Raw genomic sequence first — 26064 nt, 5'->3', positions numbered from 1 at the left:
GACGCCCTTTAGAGAGGCTAATTGCCCAGTACCAAAGAGTCCCCACCCCTCCCTGGCACAGGCGGCTGGCTGTCGATCCCCTGCCATTATTGTCTGATAACAGGGCTTGATTTGTCTACACAGATGGGGGCTGGCATGCCATTAGCATTTAGCTAAGGCACTGCGTGGAGCACGGTTCACTGAGGCCCGTGCATGTAGCACACAGGTGCCAGCAGCCATCTATTCCCGTGGACACACCTGTGGACACATGTGCGCCTTCATGCATGTCTCCTTAGGCCCCCAAGTATGGAACTGAGTCGATATACATGTGTGCAGATGTGCTCTGTGAGCCACGCATCAGCCTGCACAGCAAGCCCCAGACAGGTTTACACGGCACTGTGTACACGCGTGTACAGACATGCTACATGGGCTTGCTGCAAGGATAAAATGACAGGTGCCTGGAGGTGCCTAGAACAGTGTGTGGCACGTGAGTAGTTAGCCCTCAATAGATGAGATCTCTTATTGATCATTCTCCTCCAATATGCTCTTATTTATTGAGGTATAATTTACACATAATAAAATGCACAAGTTTTAAGCGTTCAGTGCAATGCCTTTTGACAAATGGATACATCTGGGTAACCACCACCACCCCAGTTAAGGTACAGACCATTTCCCTCAGCTAGAAAGTTCCCCGGACCCCTTTGCAGTCAGAATCTCCAAAGGCAGCCACTGTTCTGATTTCTCTCGCCACAGTTTAGTTTGGCCTGCTCTCGAAGCTCACGTAGATGGAATCATACAGTATGTTCTTCCTGATGATGACTATTATGCATGCTCAGATGTGTGCAAGCAAACCTGCACCATCACACACACTTGTATTTATGTGCCTAGAAGCTCATGGGCTCACTCAGAAAGGGATATTTTCCCAGATATTTCTCAGCCTCAGTCTGCAGCTCAGCCTAGCCTCTCTAGGTCTAGATGGCTAAGGGAGGTGAGGGAGGTCCTGGCACTGGGTCCAGACCAAGGGGAAGCTTCTCCAACATCTCCTTCAGCTCCTGCCCTGGACTGACCACTTTCTATGTGCCAGGTACTGTTCAAAGGGCCATACAAGTCCTAATGCACTCCATCCTTCCAGCAACCTGAGAATCTAGATACAGTTATGACCCTTCTCAGGTAAGGGACCTGAGGCACAGAGAGGTCCAGCAGCTTGTCTAAGGTCACACAGCAGAGGAAGGGGCAGAGTTGGATTTGAACTCAGTCTGGCGCCAGAGCCTTTACTCACCATAACAGTATCCCTCCTCCTGGAGACACTATGAGGGTTATTGTCTATGTCCATGACCTGGCACACGGCAGGTGCTTCATAAATGTTAGATGTGGCTACTACCAAGGATATTTGCATGCACTGTTTCAGTGATGCCGCAGAACCCATTTTACAGATGAGGAGACTGAGGCCCCATCAGTGGCAAATGTCCAGGTCTTCTAACTCTAAAGCCCACATTCTTTCTATTCTCCTCACTTGGGATATTCTATTCCACAAGAGAGGGAGTTTGTTTGTTTTGTTCACAGCTTTGTTCCCAGCACCTAGAAGAATGCCTGGCACATACTCAGTACTCAAAAAAATGTTTTTTCCAGTGAATGGGTACAGCAGGGGTTGCGAGGAATCACCAAAAGGATTATAAAGGAGACCAAAGCCCTCCTTTATGGTTGGGGGGCCCCTGAGACCCAGAGAAGGGGTGTGACTTGTCCAAGGTCAGACCTGGCCTCAGCACCCTTGAATCTATCATTTTCTCCCTGCCTGGCTCAACCTCTCTACTTCCTGCCCTGAGCAGGCCAAAAGATTTGGGAGCCCCTGCGGCACTCTCAAAGGCCACGCTAGTGGGGAGCTGGCGTGGAGCCTCTCCCAACTTCATTATGTTGTCCAAGGTCGGCGCGGAGGGCTGCCAAGCGAAACCTCAGACAACACGGGAGAAAGGGAAACAAGGCCCAGCTTGCCAGAGCTTTTGCGCTGGGGATGGGGAGCACTCCTGGCACAGAGGGCCGGGAGGGAGGGCCGGGCCAGCCTCTAAAAGCCCTTTGCTTGGACTGCAGCCCACTCTGCCCATTGTCTCCACCAAGTCAGCAGAAGTAAAACTCTTCAGCCCAGCGGGGCATGGTTAATGACATCTCATCCTGAAGATGGAGGGGAAATGGGAGGAAGGTGGGGATGCTGGGGGGAGGGGGCGGACCGCCCTAGACGGAGGTCACTTTCAGATGTCAGTCCCTAGCACTTGTACATGGGTGTAAGTTTTAAACACACTGATCATTTTCTCGTGCGACTGTTATGTGGGTGTCCCGTGAAGCAGAGCCTGAAACAGGGATTTGTATACACAAGATTCATTGAGGAAGTATCTTTAGGAGGTGAGTGAGGAAAGCAGGTCTCCACAGGCAGCTGGCTGCTGCCTGATCCCCCAGGGAGCTCAGGAGCAGGAATTAGAGCCCAGCTTTTGTACCCTTGACTCAGTGAGTCATTGGCTATAGGCTGCGTGGGGGGAGCTGTTGTAGGTTGTAATGCCCCAGGCAGGTGACTCCCATTAGCCAAGGGCTATTGTGAGAGGGGACACTTATTATTTAATAAAATAATAAGCTATTAGCAGCTGGTGCTTGCAGCAGTTGGGGTGGGGGAAGCCCGTCTAGAAAAGGGATGTGGGTGAAGCAACTAGGGCACCCCACTTTGCTCCCTTATTACACTCGTTCATCACTACCTAAGTCTCCCCACCTGAGGGCCAACCCTTGGGAAGAAAGATGTCGAAAAGACTGAATTGAACCGAGGTTAAGTTTCCACCACCCTTCATTGCAGGCCACTGAATCCAGTGTTGGAACAACAAAAAATAAAGCCAAGAAAAAAAGGGTACTGTCACACATCTGGGCTAACAGCGTACGATTAGACCTCTTCCACTGATGGCATCCAGAGTCTGCGCAGCGTGTCAGAACCCTAGCTTGTGGGCTCTCTGAGCTGGTATGCCTGCTGGAGAGGCCTCACCAAGGAAAGACAGGATGGGGCCAGGCTTCAGGACCAAGCTGAGCAGATGAAGTTACAAGGTGAAGAAAGACAAAGCGGCCTGGCCAGCCCTCAGGGGAGGCCCTGGGACAGGCCTTGGGAGGATAGTGAGATCTGATCTTGTGAGAAGGTGGTGTGGCAGAAGGGAGCGGGAGCTATGGGGCAGAAGGTGATTGGGAAGTTGGAAGCCCCCAGCCCAGGTTTGAAAGGCATGAGACCTTCGGGCCCTGAGCAGGGCCAAGGGCAGGGCCACACCTCACCTTGACCCATGCCATGCTAAAACTCCCCTCACCTGGTCATAGCACTCTACAGTGAGCAAAACACCTATTAGCTCAGCATTTTGAGAGGGATGAGTCAAGGACTAAATTCCACACATGGGGAAACTGAGGCTTAGGGACTTCCTTCATTAACAAATGTTCATTAAGCACTTATTGTTTGCCCGGCACTAATTCAGGTGCTGGGGATACTTTAGTAAACAAAATGGAAAACCCTGCTCACGTGGAGCATGCATTCACATCGGCCAGGAGTGGGGTCAGGGAAGAAGGTAATAATTGCTGTGGGGAAAAAAATAATGAAGCAGGGAAGGGAGAAAGCGTGCAGGGGTGGGGAAATTGCCATTTAAAAACGGATGGTGGAAGGCAGGAGAACACCAGCTCTGGAGTTAGGCAGGTTCTGTGTTCGAATCTCTGCCATGTACTCATGGCAGAGCCTTGAGCAAAGGACTCGGCCTCCCTGAGCCTCAGTTTCCTCACCTGTAAAAAGGCTGCTGTGAGGAAGGTGTGGCTCATACGGGCTGGATCTCTGGATAAGGAGCTTCAGTGGTAGGCACTCAGGCAATTTGCTTTAGAAGTAGACTTCGAGGACCACCTGCATCAGAATCAACTGAGATCCTTGTTAGAATGCAGGTCCTGGGCTGCCTCAGACACTGATTCTGTGGTCAGGAGGTAGACCTGGGAATCGGAAGGTGTGGGATTAAGGAGCCTGTGGCTGCTCCCTGATGAAGACTCACAGGTCTCCAGAGGGGATATGCCCTTAAAGATCACACATCCCAGCCTTGTGCTCCCATTGTGCAGATGAGAGGTCTGAAGACCAGAGAAGGTGAGTGATTTGCCTGAGGTCACACAGCTGACAAGCAGCAGAGCTGGGTCTGAGACGGTTGACAGATGGACGGAGAGGTAACAGCTAGTTCAGGTAACAACCTGTCGTACCTCAGAGAGTGGAGGTAGGATCAGGGTAAGAGATAAATTTCATCCCAGGAATCTAATCCTTCTGGATGGTAAATGGAAGCATGGTTCCTTCCCATTCAAGAGTGTTAAATGATCCTCCCCGGATTCCTGCTCAGTTTGAGGAAACGGGAGCCTGCTCTCTGACACGCTGACCAGCCCAGGGTGCCCCAGCCTCCCAGGGAGCCCCTTCCTTTAGCCCAGTGGCCTTGCTGAGCCCCTGTGTGTGCTAATGTGGGACACATACCTCTGGTACTCAGTGTATTGGCACCGGAATTTTTCAACCTCACTGAATAATGCCTTCACCTCGGGAGCTTTGAGAAAATACCAAGCCCTGGGTCCTACTCCTAGAGATTCTGAATTAATTGGTCCGGGGGATGGCTTGGCATTGGGACTTTTTAAAGATCCTCAGATGATTCTCACGTGTAGCCAAGACTGGTTTAGCGGCACAGGGACAAGACATCAAATCACGTTGATTCAGAGTGAGAAGGTGTTAGCCTTTCCAATTCTCCTTCCAACCTTCAAACTCCCTTAAAGAGAAAGTCTCAGTTTGAAGCTAATGGGATTTTAACACTTCTCTCACACACGTACATCTCTCCTTTTAACCCAAGGAGAGCAGGTATCAGCCTCCAGCCTCTGGTTAGAATTTCATAACATGATTCATGGCAAATGGTACCAATTCTTCATGATATCAAATTTCCTCTTAAAACAACGTGATTTAAGTGAAATAAATGAATTAATTTAAAGAAGAATATTAAGCAAGTCCCTATTTGAGGTATTTCCCCTGGGCCCAGTGGTAGTACATGACTCAAGCCGGTCTCCTCACTGATGTCATCCTCTGGCCACAGGGACTGGTTCAGAGATGACTATGTGACCCAAATGTGTCCACTCAGAGCCAATCCTGGGACTTTTGCTGGCATAACAAGGAACAGGGGACTCTCTTTACGCTGGCCTTGGTGCTCAGAGGTTGGAATTTACAGAAAATGTCAGTTTAGAGGCATTTGAGGCCATAGGCGCTATGGGTGGAGCTGGGATTTGAACCATGTCCACCTGTCCCCAAATGTGGTGCAACTTCCAGGTAAACCACATTTCTGGTGAATTTTCCGGGATGTCTCATTCTAAAACCTCTCTCAGAACTTTTGCTTCCTGGGTTTAGAATCTTGATATGCGGCGTTTGCTTAAGGAAGATTTAATAGCATTCTATAAAATATAACCCAAGTAGGTACCTTGAAAAACCTGACAGAACATGCTGTAATCATCATTCTACACATTCTGAGAACCAGAGAAGCCATACGGCTTTTGTAAAAAAAAATGTAGTGCCTTATTCCTTTCAGTTTGGGATGATAAGAATATTATGGTTGGAGTTTCAGCTAGACATTTCACACTATCTAATCCACTCCCCACTGAAAAATGTGTGATGTTTGCTTTCTGCCAACCGTGACTAGCCTCTGAATTCATTCACCCATCCATTCATTCAGCACAATTTTATGGAGTGCTTACAGAGCACAGCAGACAAACCCTGCTACCCAGGAACTCACAGTCCACTCAGGGTAGGGGAAGGTAGGCAGCAATCCAATAATTGGTTAAATGGATGTGAAATTATAATGAGAACAAGGGCCTTCCAAGAGAGGCACCTAGAACTTTGAAAACCGTAACTAGGGATTTGACCTATTCAGAGATCATAAAAAGCTTCCCAGGGGAGGTGACATTTACTCTGGGAGCTTCAGGATGAGCAGGCACTAATCGGGCGAAGAAGAGAGGAAAAGCATTCTAGGCAGAGGGAACAGCATGTGCAAAGGCCTGAGGCAGAAAGGGATTTAGTAAGTATGAGATCAGTGGGCTGTCAACAGGAAGCCAGGAGCTCGTGGTGGGAGACGAAGTCAGAAAGGTGGCAGGACTGGCTGTATGGACCAGTCCATCCAGGGAGGAGATTCACCCTTTCTTCCCACGCCATTTCCAGCAAATTTGAGAAATACAACAAAACATCCGCACAATTAGGATTGTTTAATAACTTGAGGAGTTTGAGTCACTTAAGGAGAAAAGGGAAAAGAGCAAAAAGAGGAAGGCAAGAGCCTAAGAATAAAAGGAAGAAGCAAGAGAGGGGAAAGCTATAGAGAACAGAAAAGAGAGGTGTGCCGCTTTAGTTCCTGGGCTCAGGAGGTAACAGCCTGGCTTCAAACACCTCCCTGCCACCTCTTAGCTGTACCGTTGTTACTCAACCTCTATGGGGCTCAGTTTCCTCATCTGTAAAATGGGGATAATAACAATACTTTCCTCATAGGGCACTATGAGGGCTAAATGAATTAACGCCTGTAAAGAGTGGTATATGAGTGTTAGCTGTGTGGGTGTCATCAGAGACACAGGCGGGGTTGTGCCCTCTACACTCCTCAGAGTTCCTAGGGAAGCCTGGGGAGCTGGAGGGTGAGAAGTAACTGAGGGGACAGCAGGCCTACTGTACTGGACTAGTAGGGGACAGACTTTAGAGGGCAGGTAGGAAATCTCCCTGGGAGACCCAAACTCCAACTCCCGTAAGTGAGAATGTCTCATATCTGGGAGGCGAGCCAAGTTCTACATTTGTCTGCGTGAAAAGGAAGGGGCTCTGGCCACCTCCCTGATACGGAACCTCCAGTTCAAGGAAGATTATCCTTACAGTGATGAACTTTGGAATCCAAAAGCAGTGACCAAGGGTGTCTAATGATAAATTCTTGGAAGAAATCAGGGGCCATCATGCGGGGAATGACATCAAGTTTGGGAAGCCAAGGAAAGGGTATTTAAGCAGAGTCCTGAAAGATGAGATAGGAGGCCAAGGGGCCCAGGGTAGGGGCTGCACGATTGTTCTAGTCAGTACAGCATGTGCAAAAGCCCTGACGTGAGATCCAGAACCGTGTCCTGAAGATCTGAGAAAGGAGACAGGGAGTCATGTGATGTGTGTGTAATATGAAGGCAGGTGGTGGTTCTTACAGGCCCTCAGTGGCCAGATAAAGGTTTTGGAAGTTATCCTGAGAACAATTGGAAGCCATGAGAGGATAATGCCCCTCCCTACTGCCCCTACTTCTCACCCCCCACCCCAAAACTCTGTGCAGATATAATGGATAAGATGGAGGTGAGCTCTGCATGGAGTGAATTGAGAGGTTGGAAAACTCTCTAAGACTATATCTGAAGGGGCAACATTCTTTCATTCGTTTAGTAAACAAATTTTTATTTAGTAACTACTATATGCTTGGCACAATGTTAGCATTGGGAAGATAGATGTAAAACCTGACCAAGTCCCCCTCTGATGGAGCTTATGATGAGTGGGATGAGACAGACAAGAGCCAGATAAACATATAATACACAAGGTGGTGAAAAGGGCTATGAAACAAAATAAAGGAAGGTAAAGGAATGGAACCTGAAGGTTGGAGGGAGGATTGCTATAACCATTTCCTAGGGGATGTGACCCAGCAAATATCCATGCCACCCGCTTTCCACTGAGTTGTACCATTGTAAGTAGAGTTTAAAGATGATTTTTTAGCATGATCAATGAAGCTCCCCTCCAGTTGGCACCAACGATGCATTTGGTGACCGCAGTGACCAGCAAACTGTTCCACTTCCCCACATGTCACTGCCAGCCACACATCTCCTAGGCTGGGTAGCCACAGCCCTTGGCACTCTGTTAGGATCCTTGCCTGACACTGTTTGCCTTTCTCTGTACAATAGGCCGGTGAGATTATCCAGGTGCCCCCCGGGGCTTGGCGGGGCACCTGCTCCAGGTCAGCCAGCAAGAAAAAGTGGATTTAAACAGAACTGACAATAGCCTCCAGGGTCGTTGGCAGGGGTGGGGCAGGGGAGCCATTCTTCAGCTGCCTTCCTGAGAATTACGTCACCTCTACCCCTCTACCGGCACCTCCCAAGTGGCCGGGTGTCAGAAACAATAAGAAAAAAAGGCATATGTAAGAGAACCCCGCTGGCTAAATAGAGGTCAGGCGACCTTCTGTGGTTTGCATTTCTTCAGGAACTGCTGTCACGGAGGGCGGATGATGAAGCATTAATGACACATAAGGGACGAGACCCACAAAATAATGAATTGGGAACAAGGGCTCTGACTGCAAACACCAGTCTTCCTAATGTGCCTGCCAGAATTCCGATCTTGAACACCGCGAAAGTGTCCTGACCTTGAACTCTGAATTCCGAGTCTGAACACAAGTTCCTACCTGGAATATCAGCATTCTGACCTTGCCTGCTAGTTTCAATCACAAGTAGCGAAGCTCTGGACACACACTCCTTGGGTTCAATTACGGATTTGAGGATTCTGACAATGGATGGCAGTCTTCTGACCTTGAACCCCAGAGTTGTGACCTTGAGAGGGTGAGCTCCAACAATGAACGTCATAGCAGAGATCTTGAGTGGCAGAATTCCAACTTTGAACACCAGAATTTCAATCCCAGACACCTTAATCTCCACCAAGAATTTCTAAACGCCCAAGCTTTCCAGCCTGGATTTGTAGAGCTGACATAACTCCACAAGGATATAACATTTAATTCTATATAATAGTCTCTTCTATAGGCCCACAGTTCCTAGAAATAAGCTAAATGTTCGGAGGAGGAGGAGGAGGAGGAGGAGGAGAAGGAGGAGGAGGAAGATACAAATAATAAAAATAATACCAGCTTACATTTGTTGCACGTCAGGTACTTTGCTGAACACTTTACATCTTCATCTCATTCAACTTTCTGGACAACCCCAGGGAGTTTATTATTCCCATTTTACAGATGAGGAACCCGAGGCTCAGAGCCAGTCTGGTTTGCTGACTCAATACCCAGTGCTTGTTCTAACTATGACAGCAGCTATTTTCTTCCTGCTCTGGTTGGAGACTGGGTAGGGCGACATTGGCTCCTATTAGCTAATTGGTTAAGGATTTATCCATGAATTTCTCTGACTTGTGCCTTGGGCTTTGGAGCCAAGTTCCAGCTGGGTGGGACAGTCATTCATTCAACAAACACTTGCCATCCTGTGCTGTGCTTGATGCCAGGAGTAAGAAGAGGGGAGGGGGGACCTGTGGCTCTGTCACCCAAGCTCTACCCTCTTCAGCTCCCCTTTCCAGATGGGAGAGCCTCAGAGGCAAGAAGTGATGTCTCCTCCCATTCCTAGCCATCCAATGGCTCTATATTTCAGGGATCAAATACCGGAGCCCTCAGGGCTAAAGGTGGTCCTCCCACACGTTCTGTTTGGCCCACTCAAATGTTTTTACTATTTAAAAAGTATTTGCCAACATGGAAAAAAATGGGATATCGTACATGATCATTAAAATTTCTGACGGGCCCAAAGCCCAGCCTAGCGCTGAATAGCAGCTGCCTCTTTAGATGGGAGTGTGTGACCATGTCAGGGTATACGCCATGCTCACTACAGTGCCACAGCTCCCTGCTGCCTCCTTGACACTAAGGCTGAATGTTAACTGGCTTCCTCAGGCAACTTGCCCTCCCACAGTTCTTCCCCCCAACTGCTTCACTTATTCACACCACCTACCTGGCCCCCGTAGCCATCTGATTTGGAGGTCCCTGCTCTGGCTCTGGTTCCTCTCCCATAGGCCTTTGGAGCCATTCTTCCCAGAGGGCAGGGCTGGTTTCATGAGCGTGCAACCTGCATAGCCACACAGGGCCCTGTGCGTAGAAGGCCCCACTCTTGGTTTAATACTCTGCTGGCACCATCTTGAAATTCTTACAAATTTTTAAACAAGGGGGCTGTATTTTCATTTTGTACTGCACCCCCACAAATTCTGTAGTCAGCCCTGCCAGTGTATCGTTCAGTAATTAGGGACACCCAATACACACTCACACACACACCACACACACACACACACGGACTTCTCAATCTGTCTGGAAAACACCTCTTTGGATTGGTCTGTTCTCCCAGTCGTGAGGCCAGTAAAGGGCTACAATCTTTTATACAGGAGGGGGGGTTGGGGCAGCAACCTGGAGGGCGGGGGAGGGGACTAGAGGACTTGCCTTGGGTTGCATTTGCACAGAGCTTAATGGGGGTGTGATATGGGGGAGACTGGCAGAGGGTTGAGGGAGTATTTAAGCCCCCCACTCTCCAGCCACTCCTTGGCACAGTCATTGCATGAAGAGCAAGCAAGGTATCATCAGAGGCCAGATTAAGGCAAGGTTTGGGGTAGATGCTCTTTCCTCTCTACCTCTTGAGAAAAGGAAGAGAGAAAAACCAACAGGAAGGGAGAAAACCAACAACATGAATGAAGCATCTGTGCTTGGCCACACAGTGTTGGCCACTCTGGCACAGGTGGGTGCACCTGTCTTTCCTGCTTGGCAAACTCACCATGCCCATTTTGCAGCTTTAGAAACTGAGGCCCATAGAGAGGAAAGGTTTGTCTCATAGCTCATATGGGGGCAGTGTTGGGATTATGAACCCAGGTCTCCAGAGTCCCAAACTAGCGTTCTTTCCACTTATCCTACTAGGAAAATGGCATATGAGACGAGGGAAAACATGGGTGAAGAGGAAGGGAAGGATACCTGCCCCAAGGGAGCCTAATCTCAAAATAAACCAGAGAGACATTTTCTCACAGAAAGAGGGTAAATGCCACCAGGTCCAAACTGATTGTTCAATGTCAGGGAGGGCCTTTCTGAAGACGTGACATATGAGCTGAGATCTGAAGGATAAGAAGGGGCAGCTGGCATTGCAAGATATGGTGCCAGAGGCCCAGAGAGGTTAAGTTATTTGCTCAAGGTCACACAGCTAGCTTGTGCCATCCCTCCCTCCCTCCCATCCTCCAACAAACCCCTCTGACAGAGCCCCTCCTCTGTTCCAGGTCCTGAAATGACTTTAGAACACAAGTCTGCAAACTTTTCCCATAAATGCTGTTGTTACCAAAAGCAGCCTTAGATAACAGGTAAATGAATGTACCAATAAAACTATCTGTAAACCCAGCAGCCCAACCACCCTGCTTTGGAGCACAGAAATGAATACGTCCTAGACTTTGAGAACACCCTGCTTTAGTTGGGGAGGTAAAACAAGTTGGTAAGAAAATCCAATATAAGAGGGAGTATGATAAATGGTGCAGGAGAAGTAGGAACAGAGAATTTGTAGAAGACCATTTCTGCAGCTCAGGAAGGACAGAAATCAAGTTCAGGTTCTCAGAAAGGGTCATCTACATTGGGAGGCCCTCTTTGATCATGCCCTGTTACTCGCCATCAAAACCCCTTGCTTCTTTCCTTCACAGAATACATATTACTCTGTGTGATATTCTTTCGTTCAACGTTTTATTTGTTTAATGCCTAACTCCCTCCAGTAGGCTATAAGCTCCATGATGGCTGTGGATTCTTTTTTTGCCAGCTTACATTTATTCTCTCTCTCTCAGAAACAGTACTTCAATTTCTCTTTGGGGAACCATCTTTTTCCCATTTTCAGTCTCATCCCAGCTCCAGCCATTGACATATGATTCAGACCCAACTAAGTGATAGGCTCAGAGATGGGCCAATGAAAATCAGCCCTGGGATTTTGCTGGAAGTATTGAGTAAGAGAATTGCTTTTTCCCTAAGATGGAAGCCTGGAGTTGCTAGAGGCTATCTTTCCAGCCATGTTGGTACATCCAGCTGAGAAGCCAACACCGAGAAGGAAACAACTTAAGAGATATTGGAGACCAAGTCTTGAACTATTTAAGCCTTTGGATTCAGCCCTACCTGAATCCTTATCAAACCAAGGACTTTTCAATTATAATTTTTTGCTTAAATCCATTTGAGCTGTATTTTTGTCACCTCCAACCAAAAGAATCCTGACTAATAGATACATGAGTACTTCTCAAGCATCCAGCTTGGTCCCTGGCATATGGTCACATGCAATAAATGTTCCCGTACAAACAGCAGGTGGTATGGAAGCAGGACCTCAATATATGCACATACAAGGACCAGAGAAGCCTAGAAAGGAAGCTAACTTTGAAACCGAAAGGATTGTCCCAGGAATAGGAGGGAGTAACCGAATCAAATTGTGGTCAGCATTTTCGAGGAACAATAAACGATGTGTAAACTTATCCAAGGCATGGGCGATAAAAGAAAACTGATCCATTCAAAGAGATAGTGGGAATTCCAGACATGATAAGCTAATGGAAGGCTGGTTCTACATCATCACGTTATCTGCACCTTTCTTTTTGCTTTTCACATGCCCCTGGGGCCGTCATGGGCTGCCTCTTTGGTACCATACGGTCTGCAAGGATACTAAGAAGCAATGCTGGCCAAGGTCAAGGGCCCCAAGGATCACACGGGCCTTGGAAAGACTCAGGGATGGGCCCTAGGTAGCAATTAGTGAAACAGGGTGTCTATTTTTAGAGTCTGTTTGATTCCAACTCCATTACCTGGCGGATGTGAGCAATGATGTTAAATTGGCAAACAGTAACTCGAATACAGTGTCTGCCTGCCAGGCCATGGTGGGCAATTATGGTGGAGACCAACCTTGCTGAAGAGCAAAAATGGAGCAGTGAGGGTGAGGGAACACCTCAAGTGTCTAATTTAATCATTTCTCCTTGCTATGAATGGAAGGCAGGAGGTCACCTCTTCCTGGCCCAGGAAATGCATGGAGGGAAGTGGCGGGGTAGAGACAGGATGGTGGAAGGAGACAGAGGGCCTTACTGGGGAGACCTTTGCCTTTCAAGGGGGACCCCCTCTGATCAGTGGTCACAAGGTCATGCAAATTTGCCAACTTATTCACTCAACAATAATAATGACAACCCCAAGAACAACAGCAGCAATAGTTAACTTGTACTAAACACGTGCTGAGTGTCAGGCACTGGTCTGAGTGCTTCATATAGAATTGATTGTCATGAGGGTCCCCAAATTATGGATCAGGAAATGGATCAGAGAAGTTAAGTGATTTACCTAAAGGCACTCAGCTCAAAAGTGACTGAGCTGAAATTTGAACCCAGGCAGTCAGGCTGCAGAGCCTCCTCTCGTAAGCATTACTGCCTCTCTGTGGCCCAGTCCTGGCAGCTACAGACCAACTCATAAGCTAATCTTTACAGTGTTCTGTGCAAGGAAGGCCTGAACGTCAGGTTTCCAGGGCACAGAGGAGGAAGCAATTAGTGCTGCCCGAAGGGGTGTGGGTGGTAAAGGGAAGAAGCTGGGCCTTGATGGCTGGGGAGAGAGAGGCTGCAGGCAGACAAAAGGAAGAAGGGGGTGTAAGGCAGAGGACTCCGCTTAGGCAAAGGTGTGGAGCAGCACTGGGAAAGGATGGAGTATTCGAGGAATGCAAAAAGGTGGGTGTTGTGAGAGCGGGAGGTACCATGGAGAGAGGATGGTAGGAGATGAAAGTGGAGAGGTTGGCTAGGGCCTTGAAAGTCAGGCTGAGGAGTTTGGACTGTATCCCGGGGACAGTGGGAACCATGGAAGGAATTTTGGAAGGGGCTGACTAACATGAACAGATTACACTTGAGAAAGATGGCTCAGGTTCTGCAGAGGATGGACTGGATGGGGAAGGCCAGTGCAGAGGCCCAGGGGCTCAGAGGAAAAGCCAAAGTGCAACAAGAGTCAAGGTCACCCCTCTGACCTTGCCTAGCTAACTCCTACGCTGGCACACTCTGCTCTGGCCCCGCTGGCCACCTGGAGGTTCCTTGAGTGCTCCAGACATGCCCCTGCCCCAGGGCCTTAGCACGTGCAGTTCCCTCCACGAGGAATACTCTTCCCCCAACAGTCTACATGCCTCCCTCTCTCCCTTCCTGCAGGTCTCTGCTTATTTGGCACCTTTTTGGTGAGGCCTTTTTCTGACTATCCTGATTAAATCCCTAACCTGTTAACCTTCTTCATGGTAACTGTCACCAACCAAAATAGTACGTTTTTATACGATCTTGTCATTTCATCTATAAATTCTTCCATCTGTACATCTAAAAGATAAATATTTTTAAACATCATCACAATAGCATTATCACATAAAAAAAATAGCATTAATTCCTCCATCACACCAAATATCCAATTAACTTTCATCTTCCCCTGACGATGTCATGATTTCTTTTTCACAGTTGCTTTGCACCAGTCAGTATCTGTATTAGTTTATTTTGTGAATGGTCTCACTCTCTCCCCCACCGAAATATCAGCACCATGGGAGCTGGGACCTTTGCTTTGTTCTCTGCTGTGTCCCCAGCACCCAGCCCAGGGCTTGGCACACAGTAGGTGCTCCATAAATCTTATTGAATGAATGAAGACATCCATATAAGGGTTTTATACTTTCAGGTCTTCTGTTTAGGTCTTTGATCCATTTTGAGTCAATGTTTGTATGTGGTGTGAGGTAAGGGAACATCTTCATTCTTTTGCATGTGGATGTCCAGTGTTTCCAGCACCATTTGCTGCCCTGGGTGACTGACTCACGGGGAGGGAGGGGACAGGAAGTCAATCACCCCAGGATGGCCCTGGGGTGCTGAGAGTCAGAGGCCCTCTGTGTTAATACATTGACACAAGTCTTTGGTGGGTCCCCCCAGAATCAGATCCTAAGACAGAAATCCAAGCGCAGGTGGTTTATGTGGGAAGTGATCCCAGAAAACCCTAGTAGGGGAGAGGGGACGTGAGACAGGGAAAGGAAAGAAGCCAAACAGGATGTATTATCAAGCCAGGAACCACTGTAGGCCCCTGGGGCTTAATTCTGAAGAACTCTTGGGGCCAGTGTAGACCATGCACCTCTGAGTTACACCCCATCCAGGAGTAAGGGAGTGAGGGTATTTATAGACCTTCTCCCATTAGTTGGCAGTTGGGGGCTGCTCTGGGTGGGCCCTTAGCTCCCTGTCTTTACTGGACTCAGTTGGCCAGAGGAAGCATCTAGACAAAGAACTGGGAGAGCTGGGAGTTGGGCTAGCAACACTGAAATGGAAAGAGCTGAAAGGCCGTGGATGGACACTGACCACACACCTCCTCTCTCATGTTTGAGTCCCTGTTCTATCCCGATTGCCCGTGTGACTTTGAGCAAGTTATATAAATTCACCTTATATTGAGCAGGTATCATTTTATAAGAACAATAATTGTTTGAAAAGGAGCTTCTTTATCTGGCAGGATTGTCAGGAGGATTAAATGAGACAGTCACAATAAAAAACAACAACAATAACAAAACCCTAACAGTTACTAGGGGCTTTCTATGTGCCAAACCCTCTTTGAAGTGCTTTGTATGCACTACCTCATGTAATCCTCATAGCGATTCAATGCGGCAGGCCCTGCTACAGCTCCCATTGTATGAGCGGAGGTGCAGTAGTAGTTTGCTCCAAATCACATGTTTAGTGAGTAGAGGAGCCAAACTTTGAACTTGGGCATTCCAGCTCTGAAATCAAGGCTCCTAGCCACGATGCTATCAGGTTCAGAAGTACACACAGTGCCAGGTATGCAGTGGGTGCTTAATTCGTGCTTGTTCTCTTTCAGTTAATTAAGCTTTGGCCAAACTGCTCTTTTGGCCATCATTCTTCCCTCCTAAGCATTTTCACATTCTATAGCCTATCATCGCCTTTTAAGCCCCCTGAGAGACCAGCGGCCAAGGTATGATCCTGGAGGAATGGAAAGATTTCAGCCTCCATGAGGGTCACAGTGGCATCAGAAAGGTCTGGAAACGGTCCCTGATCTTTCACCAACTGTCCGTGAAGCATCTCCGTTTCCCTTTATCGGGATACTAGATTTACAAAGTTTCCCTCAATCGGGATACTAGATTTACAAAGCCTGTCTTCAACGCTTTATAGGTACTGTCATACTTGATCTTCCAGTCAACCCTGTGAGGTGGGTTTTATTATTACCCTCGATAACAGATTAGAAAATGGAAGCTACGGGAGGGGAAGTGATACGCTCAAAGTCCAGAGCTAGGAAGTGGCAGGGCTAGGTTGCAAACCGAGTCCTGTGTGGCCCCACAGCCAGGATTCTGAATCTCTGGCATATAGTCTCCCAGGAATAAATACAGATATTCTGGGTAATCGAGTCAGGCCCGGCAAAGCCTCAGCCAGATGACTCAGAACACTAACGAGCCCCACGAATTCCACGTTGGTTTCCCTCCTTTTTCTCGATGATAATGCATAAAACCCCCTGGCTTAGGCGAAGAAAGCAGAAGCATCATCACACTAGGCATGAAATCTGAAAGGGGCAGGCAGCGATCCTACGGTCGACAGCACTGCAATAGGAAAGGCGGCCAACCAGGGATGCAGCTAGAACAGAGGAATTCAGGGATGACACTAAGCATGGCTGTTGTCATTTATTGAATGCTTACCCTGGGCTGGGCACTGGGCTAAGCCCCTTACGCTAATTGTTTTCTAATGGCCCTACTTGGTGAGCTCCACTTTCTAGAGAGGAGACTGAGACTCAGAGAAGGAAAGGAATTTGCCCGAGGTCATATTCCTGGTCCGACGGAGCTAAAAATGAACCACATCTGTTGGACTCCAGAATTGATTCTTAATCAAATGTGTGATGGGCCAAATACTGACCACTGTCCCTCTTTTGAATATAATAATAACAATAATCCACATTTAGAAAGTACTTTCCATTTGCAAATTATATTTATATCTGAAATCTCATTGAATCATCAAAACAGCCCAAAGACGTGGGCCCTGCTTTATCACCATTCTGCAGATGAGCTCACTGAAGCCCAGAGAGCTTGAATGATTTCAGGATTAAGAAACAGGCTTGGGAGCCAGACCAGGGTTCAAACTCTAGTCTGCCATTTTCATTCCTTTGACATATATTTACTGAGCATTTAGCTTGTGAGCTCTGGCAAGGGACTTCACCCCTCGGAGCCTCCATTTCCTCTTTGTAAGAGTTGTAACACCATCAAATCTACTCCCTCCCTCATCTTAAATTGCCAGACACCTGCTTTCCAAGGATTCCCTGCAAGCTAGAGCGAGCATGTGACCTGATCCTGGCCAATGGGATTTATAATGAAGTCTGCTGGGGCTCTCCTGGGAAAGCTTCGCCTCTCAGGGAAAAACTGGTGTATAGGAAGAAATGCCCCTCTTTATTGGTTGCACATATTATGTGTCTACATTTGAAGGCTGGAACTGGGTAGCCATTTTGTGACATGAGGCATCAAGCCTGAGGACCAAGCCACCTGCAGGAGGTGGAGAAGCAGAAAGATGAAAAGAATCTAGAATCCTGATGGCATCGAGCCCTGAACCCGAAAAAAGCTACCTTGGAACTTCCTGTTGTGTGAGATGATACGTCTTCCTCCTTATAGAAGCCACTTTGAGTTTTCTGTTCTGTACTTGTAGCTCAAACTGGCAGACTATCTGGATTGTTGAAGAGATTTTAACAAACAGTAGATGCAAAATTCCACTAATCAGCACCTGGAACAATAAACAGCAGCTACTCTGGAAATTAGGGAATTCTTTTAGGGCTTGAACCCTGAGACCGTTCCAGGGAACGTAGACACTCCTTGCCTGGCAAATTAGTTCCCACCCTCTCCTACTGAGAAAAGCCTATAGTTTTCCGAGAAAGCGGAAACCCAGTGGTGGCCCAGCACCAAAATCCTCTCACTTTGTTGGGGCTGACCCCAGCTTCCAAACAGAAATCAATCACACTGCCTTTCATCTAATGGATTTTGATGTTTTCACTCCCCTGATGGTGAAGGCGGCGAGGGCCTGTGCTTTGGTTTGTTTCTGTGTTGCCAGAACATCCCATCAATTATTAACAGCTGTCAGCTCCGCCTCCCAATACTGCTATCACAGGAAAGGCTTTGCCGCAACTCAGCCCACCCAGCCATAGAGAAAGGACTCTGCTCCTTATTATTCATCATAAGTCCCACCTACTATGTGCTAGGCGCTGTGCTCAAGTGTGACTAACACAATTTCATGATGACCCTGCAAGGTGCGCCTTTCATCTCTATTTTGCAGGTGGGAGGCTGGGCTTGCAGAGCTGAAGAACTTGCCTAACTAAGGCCAGAAACTGGAGAGGGTGGTGGAGCTGGGTCTGCAACCCGGGTCTGTCCTTGCTCTTAAACATATTAGATATGGCCATTTGTGTATCTCACCGTCCCCCAGAGATGAGCCTGCATTTTACCTCCTCATTCTGTGCCCTCTGAGAAGCTTCCAAAGGTCTCACTGTCTGACAAGCAAGGCATCCAAGTTGGGGGGACAGGCGGGGGGTGAGGTAGCAAAGTACAGACTGAAGGAAGCCAGTTGCAGATGGGCAGAGAGGAAGGAGTGACAGATCCCCCAATCCTGAGACATAGTGACTGGCTGACTGCTTGGTCCACTCATTTATTCTACATGTAGTTCTCTGAGTTCCTCTGTGCCACGCACAATGATGGGTGCTGGGAACAGAGCAGTGAATACAACTCAGGGCATTCACACTCCTGTGGGAGAGAAGCAGAGAAAGAAAGGGAAGCAGACACCATTTCAGATGGTGCTTAAAGATTAGGCAGGAAAGACGCTGCACAATATGACAGAGACTAAGAGGAAGGGGGCTGTTTTACACATGACTCAGGAAAGGTCTCTCTGAGGAGAGGATATTTGGGCAGAGATCTGCTTAAATGAGGAATAAGGAGAAGCGGCTGGTCATGAGACAATCTGAGCAGAGCATTCTGGGCAGCAGGAACAGCAAGTGCAAAGGTCCTGCGGTAGGATGAAGCCTGACTTGTCTAGAGAACAGCAAGGAGGCCAGTGGGGCTGGATCAAGTGAACTAGAGGAGAGTAGAAGAAATAAGCTCAGAGGAGTCATGGGGATGGATTTAACAGGGTCTGGTATGCCGTGGCGAAGGTTTGGATTTTATTCTGAGTGTGATAGGAAACCTCTGGAGGATTTTAAGCAGATAAATAATGTGATTCAATTTACCTTTTGAAAAGCTCACTGTGGCTGCTGTGTGGGCAGTGGATTGCAGGGGGCAAAGGTGGAAGTAGGGAGACTGGGAAGGAGACTATGGCATTTCATCACTACGGAAAGAACAGGGTCTTCAAAATCACACTTGAGTCTGAATTTCCGGCAACTCCTGTGTTGCCCGTTATGTGACCTTAGGCAGTTTACGTAACCGCTCTGAGCCTCCCTATTTGAGAAAGGTGGGATAATAACAGAGAATTGGTATAAGGACTACGTAGTTGGGTCATTGCACTTTATACACAGTAGATGTTTGATCAATGGCAGTCAGGATTTCTATACTGAGGGCCAATGAACCTGTCTGCCTTCTCATTTCAGCTCTGGAAGCAAAACATCCTCGACTATCTATCTGCCAGGTATATGTGCCGGCTGAGCCTGGGATCACAGAGAGGTCACAAAGCTTGTCCCTGCAAGCAGTTTAACCCCAGGGAGAGATGAGGCTGTTTATTGCCAAACAGCATCTTTTGAAAGCCTGAGTTCCTCTGCCTTGCTGCCAGATGTCAACCCCAAAACTCCCCTTTGTCCGTTTTTATTCTGAGAGGGTGACCCTCCCCTCTCCTGCCCATCACTCTTATGTCTTAGGGACAGGGCAGGGAGGCAGGAGAATCATGATGGGCCTAAACAGGGTGTGGAAGGCACGAACCAGGCCTGGAAATAGCAAAATAAATCTGTTGATCCTAAGCCGGCTAAGGTGAGTGACTCTGTCTTAAGAGAGAGGCTTTTTGGGGCAGGATTATGGCCAGAGACAGCCCACAGCCTCAGAATAGAAAATCTCTCTGTCCTCTTTAGGGTTGACAGGGAAGAGAGAAAACCTGTGGGCCTCCCTCCACTGTTTTACCAGCCACCCCCTCCTGCATGCACTCTCACAGGCCTCTCCTTGGGAGGTCAGATCCGGGAAAAGGACCCCACAGGGTCACCTTCAGTCCCAGTCTTGCAGCTGCAGGTGAGAGGAGTTAACTGTCAGGGGATTCCACAATGAGAGGCCAGGCTGGATGGAGGCAGCCCTAGCTAATGCATCATGGCTGACATGTAGACTTCCTCCTCCCCTGTTCCTTTTTTCCATTAATACATTGACCTATCTCACCTGCTCCTCTCCCCACCCCCCCATTTTTGGTCCTGCTCTCAGAGAGCAAGTTATCTTCAACACCTCTTTCCCAATGTGGTCTTCCTAGATTTTCACATTAACACCTCTCTTTTCTGGGCTCTGCTTGGGCCCCACATGACCTCTTTTATAGTGAACACACTATGTTGTCATTTATCCTGACACCTAGCATGTTGGCCACATGAAGACAGGCCCCCATCTCTCCGGGGCATCCCAGAATCCCAGTCTGACACAGAGAAGTTGCTCATCAACCAATGATGTCCCGGCCTGGCCTGGCCCCCATTCAAAGCCTCTCTCAGTCCCTTACAGCCTCTGCCTTTACCCAGCTGCACACAGGACTCTCTGGCCCACTCGGTGTGATCAAACTCGTTCCTGCCTCCTTCTGCTGTATTTTTTTCAAATTGCTTCATTTTTCTCTCCTATTTTGAAATTTACATCCTCTTCCAACAGCCAAAGCATCTTCACAAGCTGCATCAAACCTTTCTTAGATTTAACTCACCAAATAAATAAAGAACAAACCAAGGGTGACCCTTCGCCCACAAGCACCACAGCCAGCTGCATACATCATGTGTGCACACACCCACCTCTCAAAGTCCCTTTGCTTCATTTTTCTTATGTTAAAACTGCCTGACAGTCTCTCAATGTCCAAGCAAATCTGTAAGCTGCTTTCATTCCATCCTTGGAGCAAACTGAGGTTAAAAATACAGGGATAAGTAAGAGTAGGGTGACACCCCCTCCAGCCTGGGTCTCGGACTCCACAAGAGACCATTCTGGAGAGTAGACCAAATTCAACTCTATTCCACTCTGGCAAGGCTTAATTACCTCTCTGTGCTCTTTCTTATTTGCAGTGTCTATCCTCTTGCTGTGGGTTTTTATGTGGGTTTTTATAAGTCTCTGTTAATCCTTTTCTCCAACAAAGTCGGATATAAAGTATTAAATAATAAAAAGATGGGTTGATCAGTGCCACATAGGAACACTCTGAAGGGGTTGGTCCTCGCCCCTGAGGTCTCGTCTATGGCCCCTGTGCCTTTCTGGTCTTCATATTTGGGAACTAAGCCAGAGTCCCCCAGCTGTGGTCTTCAATCTGGGGACACAGGAAGAGCCCCCCCAGCCACCAGATCCCAGGCTTACCTTGGCAGCCACAGAGGAATTGGGTTTCTCCAGTAGGTCCCAGAGCTTTTTCCTCTTCTCTGCACAGCATGTGTTATCGAATTCCTCGCCCTCACGTTCACGTAGGGTCTCGGCCTCACGCTTGAGCTCCTCATTCATCTGCTCCTTCTTCTGGTGGTAGCGGGCCTGGCAGCAAGACTCCAGGTAGATTTCGTCGATGCCCCAGTAGTCGAGCTCTTGGCTGAAGCTAAGTGCGCACATCTCCTCCATCATGTGCAGCCGCCCAGTGCGGTAGAAGTTGAGGATGGAGGTGAAGGCGCCTGGGTGGCGGTCGAAGAAGTACTCGTTGTCGTCGAGGCTGTAGTCGTCACATACCTCGAGCAGCGAGTCGTGCGTGTTGCAGTCGCGGAGCTTGCCCAGCCGCGTGCGGGGTAGGCGGTCCAGGGTACGCCAAAGTACCTCGTGAGCCAGACCCCCGACGTTGAGGCGGACGCGCCGCGAGCACGCCTTGCTGCGCACGATCTCCATGGGCTCGGGCGGCAACGAGCTGGTGGAGCGGGAGCCATGCTTCATCATGCCCGCCGGCATCGCTGGTCCGGCCGCCCCTGCCCCCCCTGCCCCCCCAGGCCGCTGTCACTGGACCGCAAGGCGGGCCGCTGCGGGGGAGGGGGGCAGGGAGCGCTGTGGGCTGCTGCGGGTGCAGGCGGCCGCGCAGAAGCGCGTCACGGCCGTCTTCTCACCTCCATCCCGACGGCTGCAACGTAGAAAGCGGACGCAGGTCAGCAAACAGGGAGCTGGGCGCAGCCCCTCCCCACCTCTCCACCCGGGCACCAGCCGGCCTTGACCTTCCGGATGCTAAGTGGCTCAAGGGGGCAGAAAGACTGGGCGCTGTCCCTCCAGCCAGTGCTGAAGTCCGCCCCACCCCATGGATGGAAGGAGGGGCCGCCCTTCAGAACTGGGTAAGGGCCCTCAAGAGGCGCCCCAGGCACCCAGGAAGCCCCACCCCGCCTTCTGCCGCCTGGGCCAGACCCGGCCGCCCGGGGCGCTGTCCGTCCCGTCGAGTGCTGAAACTCGCTTCTCTCTAGGTCTCCCCGACGAGTCCCGAACCTGGCCCCGAAATGGGGAGAGAGGGGTGCTGCATGAAAAAACTTTTTTTAAAAAAGACTTCGCATCTTTTCCTTCCCCCGCTCAGAGATAATTAGGATTTGAGTGGCACCAGGTTTGCTTTTGCTAAAACTTAAAAGATTTGGGGGGAATTCTGGGGGGGTTTCAGGTGCCCACCTGTCGGAGGTCACAACAGACAGGGTGGTCACGACAGCCCCGCTATCCAGGAGCGACCCTTCTCCCCAAGCCACGGGAGCGTCTCTTGAGGTCGCTCCAGCGACGAGATGAGCCCTGAAGACAGCAAAGCCAAGCTCTACGAGGGGTCCCACCCTTCCCTCTGCGCCCCCTGACCCACCGCAGGCTGGGCGCGCAGAGTCCTGGGGATCTACCTGCTTCGTCCTCCCCTAGCTCCTTCCCCGCCCCCTTCTCCTCCTTCTCCTCCTCCTCCTCCTCGTCGTCCTCTCCTGTGATGGCTTTTTATAACTCCGTGTTCTGCGCCTTTCCCGGGGCTTGGAAGGGAAGGGGTGGGGGAGGTGGGAGGCGGGGAAACAAGCTGAATTTTCTGGCCTTTTCAAAACGTGCTGCCCTTCTCCCACCGCGCACTGGTGATTTGGGGGGCTCCTCTGAACCCCCCGGCACTGAGGCTCACGCCCTCTCCTCTCGCCCAGGAAAGGAGATCACGCGTCTCCCCAGGCCCCAGCCCTTGTCTCCCCCTCACCCCCCCCCCGCCAAGCCCAGCTTGGAGCCGCGGAGCCCGAGTAGACAGACCATCAGGCCGAGCCGCGGCAGGCGAGCCTCCAGCTCATGTACCCCTGCGCCCCCGCCTCGGACCGCACACCCAAACACTCACCCCCAGGGCGGCCGCCTCCCGGGGCCAGAGACCGCGCATCGCCCCGGCCGCCCGGGCGCCCCCGCCCGCGGGCAGCGGCGGACCCGGGGCTGGGCCGGGCCCGGCCTACGCCTGCCGGGCAGGCGACGTGCCGGGGCTGCAGACGCTGCGAAGCCGGGTCGGGCGCTCCGAGGCTGGGGGCGCAGGCGGACGCCGCGGGCGCGGGTGGTAGGATCGCGAACCGGCGGCGCCTCCTGCTCCACCTCCTCCTCCCGCTCTGGCGGCGGCGGCGGCGGCTGCTTGGGCGAGATCAACAAGTCGGGGCTGAGCTTCGGTGCCGCGCTCGCTGCGATTCTGTCCCGCACTTCAGAGCGCTGGGAGTCGGCACCGAGGAGGGACGGCGCCACCTGCGGGTCGCAGGCGTGCGCGCCATTTAACTCCTGCCTGCCCGGCCCAGCCTGCTGGTGAGCGTAGGCATGGGCTGGGGGTTTGGGCGAGGAGGAGCCTGGCAGCCCTACCCGTTCTACCTGGTCTACCTCCACTGCCTTCCTCGCAACCCCGCCTTCCTCAGTCCCGTCAACAACCTGAGTTGAGTGCCTGCTGTGTGCAAGACACTAGGATAAACGTCTGAGATAGCTGTGACCCCAACACGAACGTTCGGCCCTTGTGGAACTGGCTGGAGACCGATCCAAAACAAGTCAGACAGTGATAAGTGCTGGGGAAATAACGAAGTGAAGGAAAGGGATAGAGGTGGGGATGGGGTCAGATTGCAATTTTAAACGTCCCTTGGTTTCATGAGCTTCCATTCTAGATTCTAAAATGTAAGTCCGGATTGGAATTCTTGATTCCAGGGGGGAAGGTGGACAAGAATACATCAACAAATACATAAGGTGGCAGTTGGTGATAACTACTAAGAAGAAAAATTATGTAAGGTGAGGGGCAGAGAGAGGAAGGGGTGAGCTAGTGTATGCAGCTTGGTGATTCAAACATTCATTCATGTTACGTTGGATAGCTGGTTATGGAGAACTTCCTGTGTGCCAGGTCCTGTGCCAGGCTCGGTAAAAGAAATGTCCTCCCCATGGAGCTCCCTGTCCAGTGGAGGAGACAAAATCAATCAAATAATCCCAAGAAATGAATATAGAACGAAAGGATTTACCTGGAGAGGTGATCAAGGCTTCCATAAGTGGGCCTTCCATTTCCTCATTTATTTTTTCAAATACATATTTACTGCATGATAAGTAAATAAGTGCTGGGGTAATGAGCCCCCTGCTCTGGAGGAGAAAAGCTGTGAATAAGCCACCAGGTCCCAAGGTAAGGTCCTTTCCCTCTCTGGCCCTTTTCTTCGTTTCTAAAATTAAGGGATTTGTTTCCATAATAATTATTATATATCTTTAATCTGTTTATTCTCATCACCTCCATCATCATGACTCTTGTCTGAGGTGCCATCGTCTTGTGAGCAGAGGCCAGAGATGCTGCTAAGTGTCCTCCGATGTACAGGACAGACCTCCACAGTAAAGAATTCTCCAGCCCTGAATGGCAATAGTGCCAAGGTTGAGAAACCCTGGATTCATTTAATGTCCCGGTCTGGAAATGCTATTCTGTCAATCAATAATTAGTGGACACCTACTGTATGCCACGCACTACTCTAAACACTGAAGGTACAGTAAGAATAAAACAGACAGTCCCTATGCTCGTGGACTTATACTCTGGTGGAGAATACAGTGAATAAATAAGTAAATAAATAAACCACATCATTCGGATTATGATAAACATCTTGAAGAAAAGTAAACAAGAGGAAGTGTTAGAGCATGCCCGAGAGAGGGGTCAGCAACTTTAGATAGGGTGGTCAGGCTGGGAGGGCTTCTTAAAGGAGGTGACATATCTGAGCTGAGAACCTAAGAGCAGGGAGAAGACAACTGTGTGAAGTTCTGAGAAAAGAGGTACAGGCAGGGGAACCAAAAAGAGCAAAGGCCTGAAGGTGGAAATCAGCTTGGGAAGGGAACTTAGAGAGGTGGGCAGGACCAAGCCATGAAGAACTTCATTGGGATTTTATATTCAAGGTTGAGTTTTTTTCTAATATTGTGGGAAGCCATGACAGACTTTTAAGCAGAGAAGTCCCATGTGCTGATATGTTTTGAAGTGACTCTTCCAGCTGCCATTATGGAGTGTTGGGAGACAAAAGGGGACAGCAGAAACCCATCATGCGACTTCTGCAGTTGTCTAGGACAGCGGTAATAGGGCTTGGACTGGGATGATGGTGGTGGGGATAGCTGGGCAATTTCACAGCCAGAAGGCTCTAGCAGGGGAGTCTTCCCCAAGCCCAAGACTAGTGCTAGATATTCCATGTCATTCAGATTCTTCCCTCTGCATGGCTTGATTCCTGCAAAGTCTGTCTCCAGAGTCAGATAAAGAACATCTAGATACACCTGGATCTTGGAAATACAGACAATGAAAACAGCTCTGTCACTTTTCAGCAAACCGCCCTGTTGCTACTACTTGTCCATTCATTTGCTCAACAAGGATTTAGCACGAGCTTATTCAGGAAGGCAGTGTTGCCTATCTAGTGGTTCAGAGAGCAAGTTCTGGAGAGTAGAATGACTGATGTCATTACTTACTTGCAGAATGACCTTGGGTAAGTGGTCTAATCTTTCTGGGCCTCAATTTTTCTCTCTGTAAAATGGGGGTGGAAATAAAGAGAGTTCCAGCTTTATAGGATTATGATGAGGAATTTATAGAAAGCACTTACTCATTGATAGCTCTCATTGTCTGACAAATTGTACCTTACCCAAGGGCGGGAGCTGGTCTGTCTTGCTCATCTCAAGTAACTGCATACTTAACTAATAGGGACTTAAAGAATAAGGATATTTAGTTATCTCACATAAAAATTC

At 49.4% G+C, this 26064-nt stretch overlaps 1 protein-coding gene across 5 annotated transcripts in view; it reads right to left on the bottom strand.

Moving 5' to 3' along the window:
* KCNB1 (potassium voltage-gated channel subfamily B member 1) overlaps positions 1-23492 on the bottom strand; it is an 85159-nt gene extending 61667 nt beyond the window's left edge. For 4 of the 5 annotated variants that reach the window (XR_013992250.1, XR_013992251.1, XR_013992252.1 and 1 more), the window contains exons 1-2: positions 23198-23492; positions 21265-21997 (exon numbers count right to left, since the gene is read on the bottom strand). Coding sequence is in view for 2 of the 5 variants with exons in the window: in XM_081033207.1 (XP_080889333.1) it covers positions 21265-21831 (567 nt within the window). In the remaining 3 variants the exon portion in view is untranslated. Of the gene's footprint in view, positions 1-21264; positions 21998-22524; positions 22661-23197 lie in introns of those variants that run through there. The other variant, XM_081033208.1, reaches the window with a different exon arrangement.
* Between the last annotated feature and the right edge of the window lie 2572 nt (positions 23493-26064).

This window comes from Rhinolophus hipposideros, assembly GCF_964194185.1.
Source record: "Rhinolophus hipposideros genome assembly, chromosome: 22".
In the NCBI taxonomy this organism is placed as follows: Eukaryota; Metazoa; Chordata; class Mammalia; order Chiroptera; family Rhinolophidae; genus Rhinolophus; species Rhinolophus hipposideros.
The sequence above is the reverse complement of the archived record's forward strand: the minus strand, read 5'-3'. Positions and strand labels throughout refer to the sequence as shown.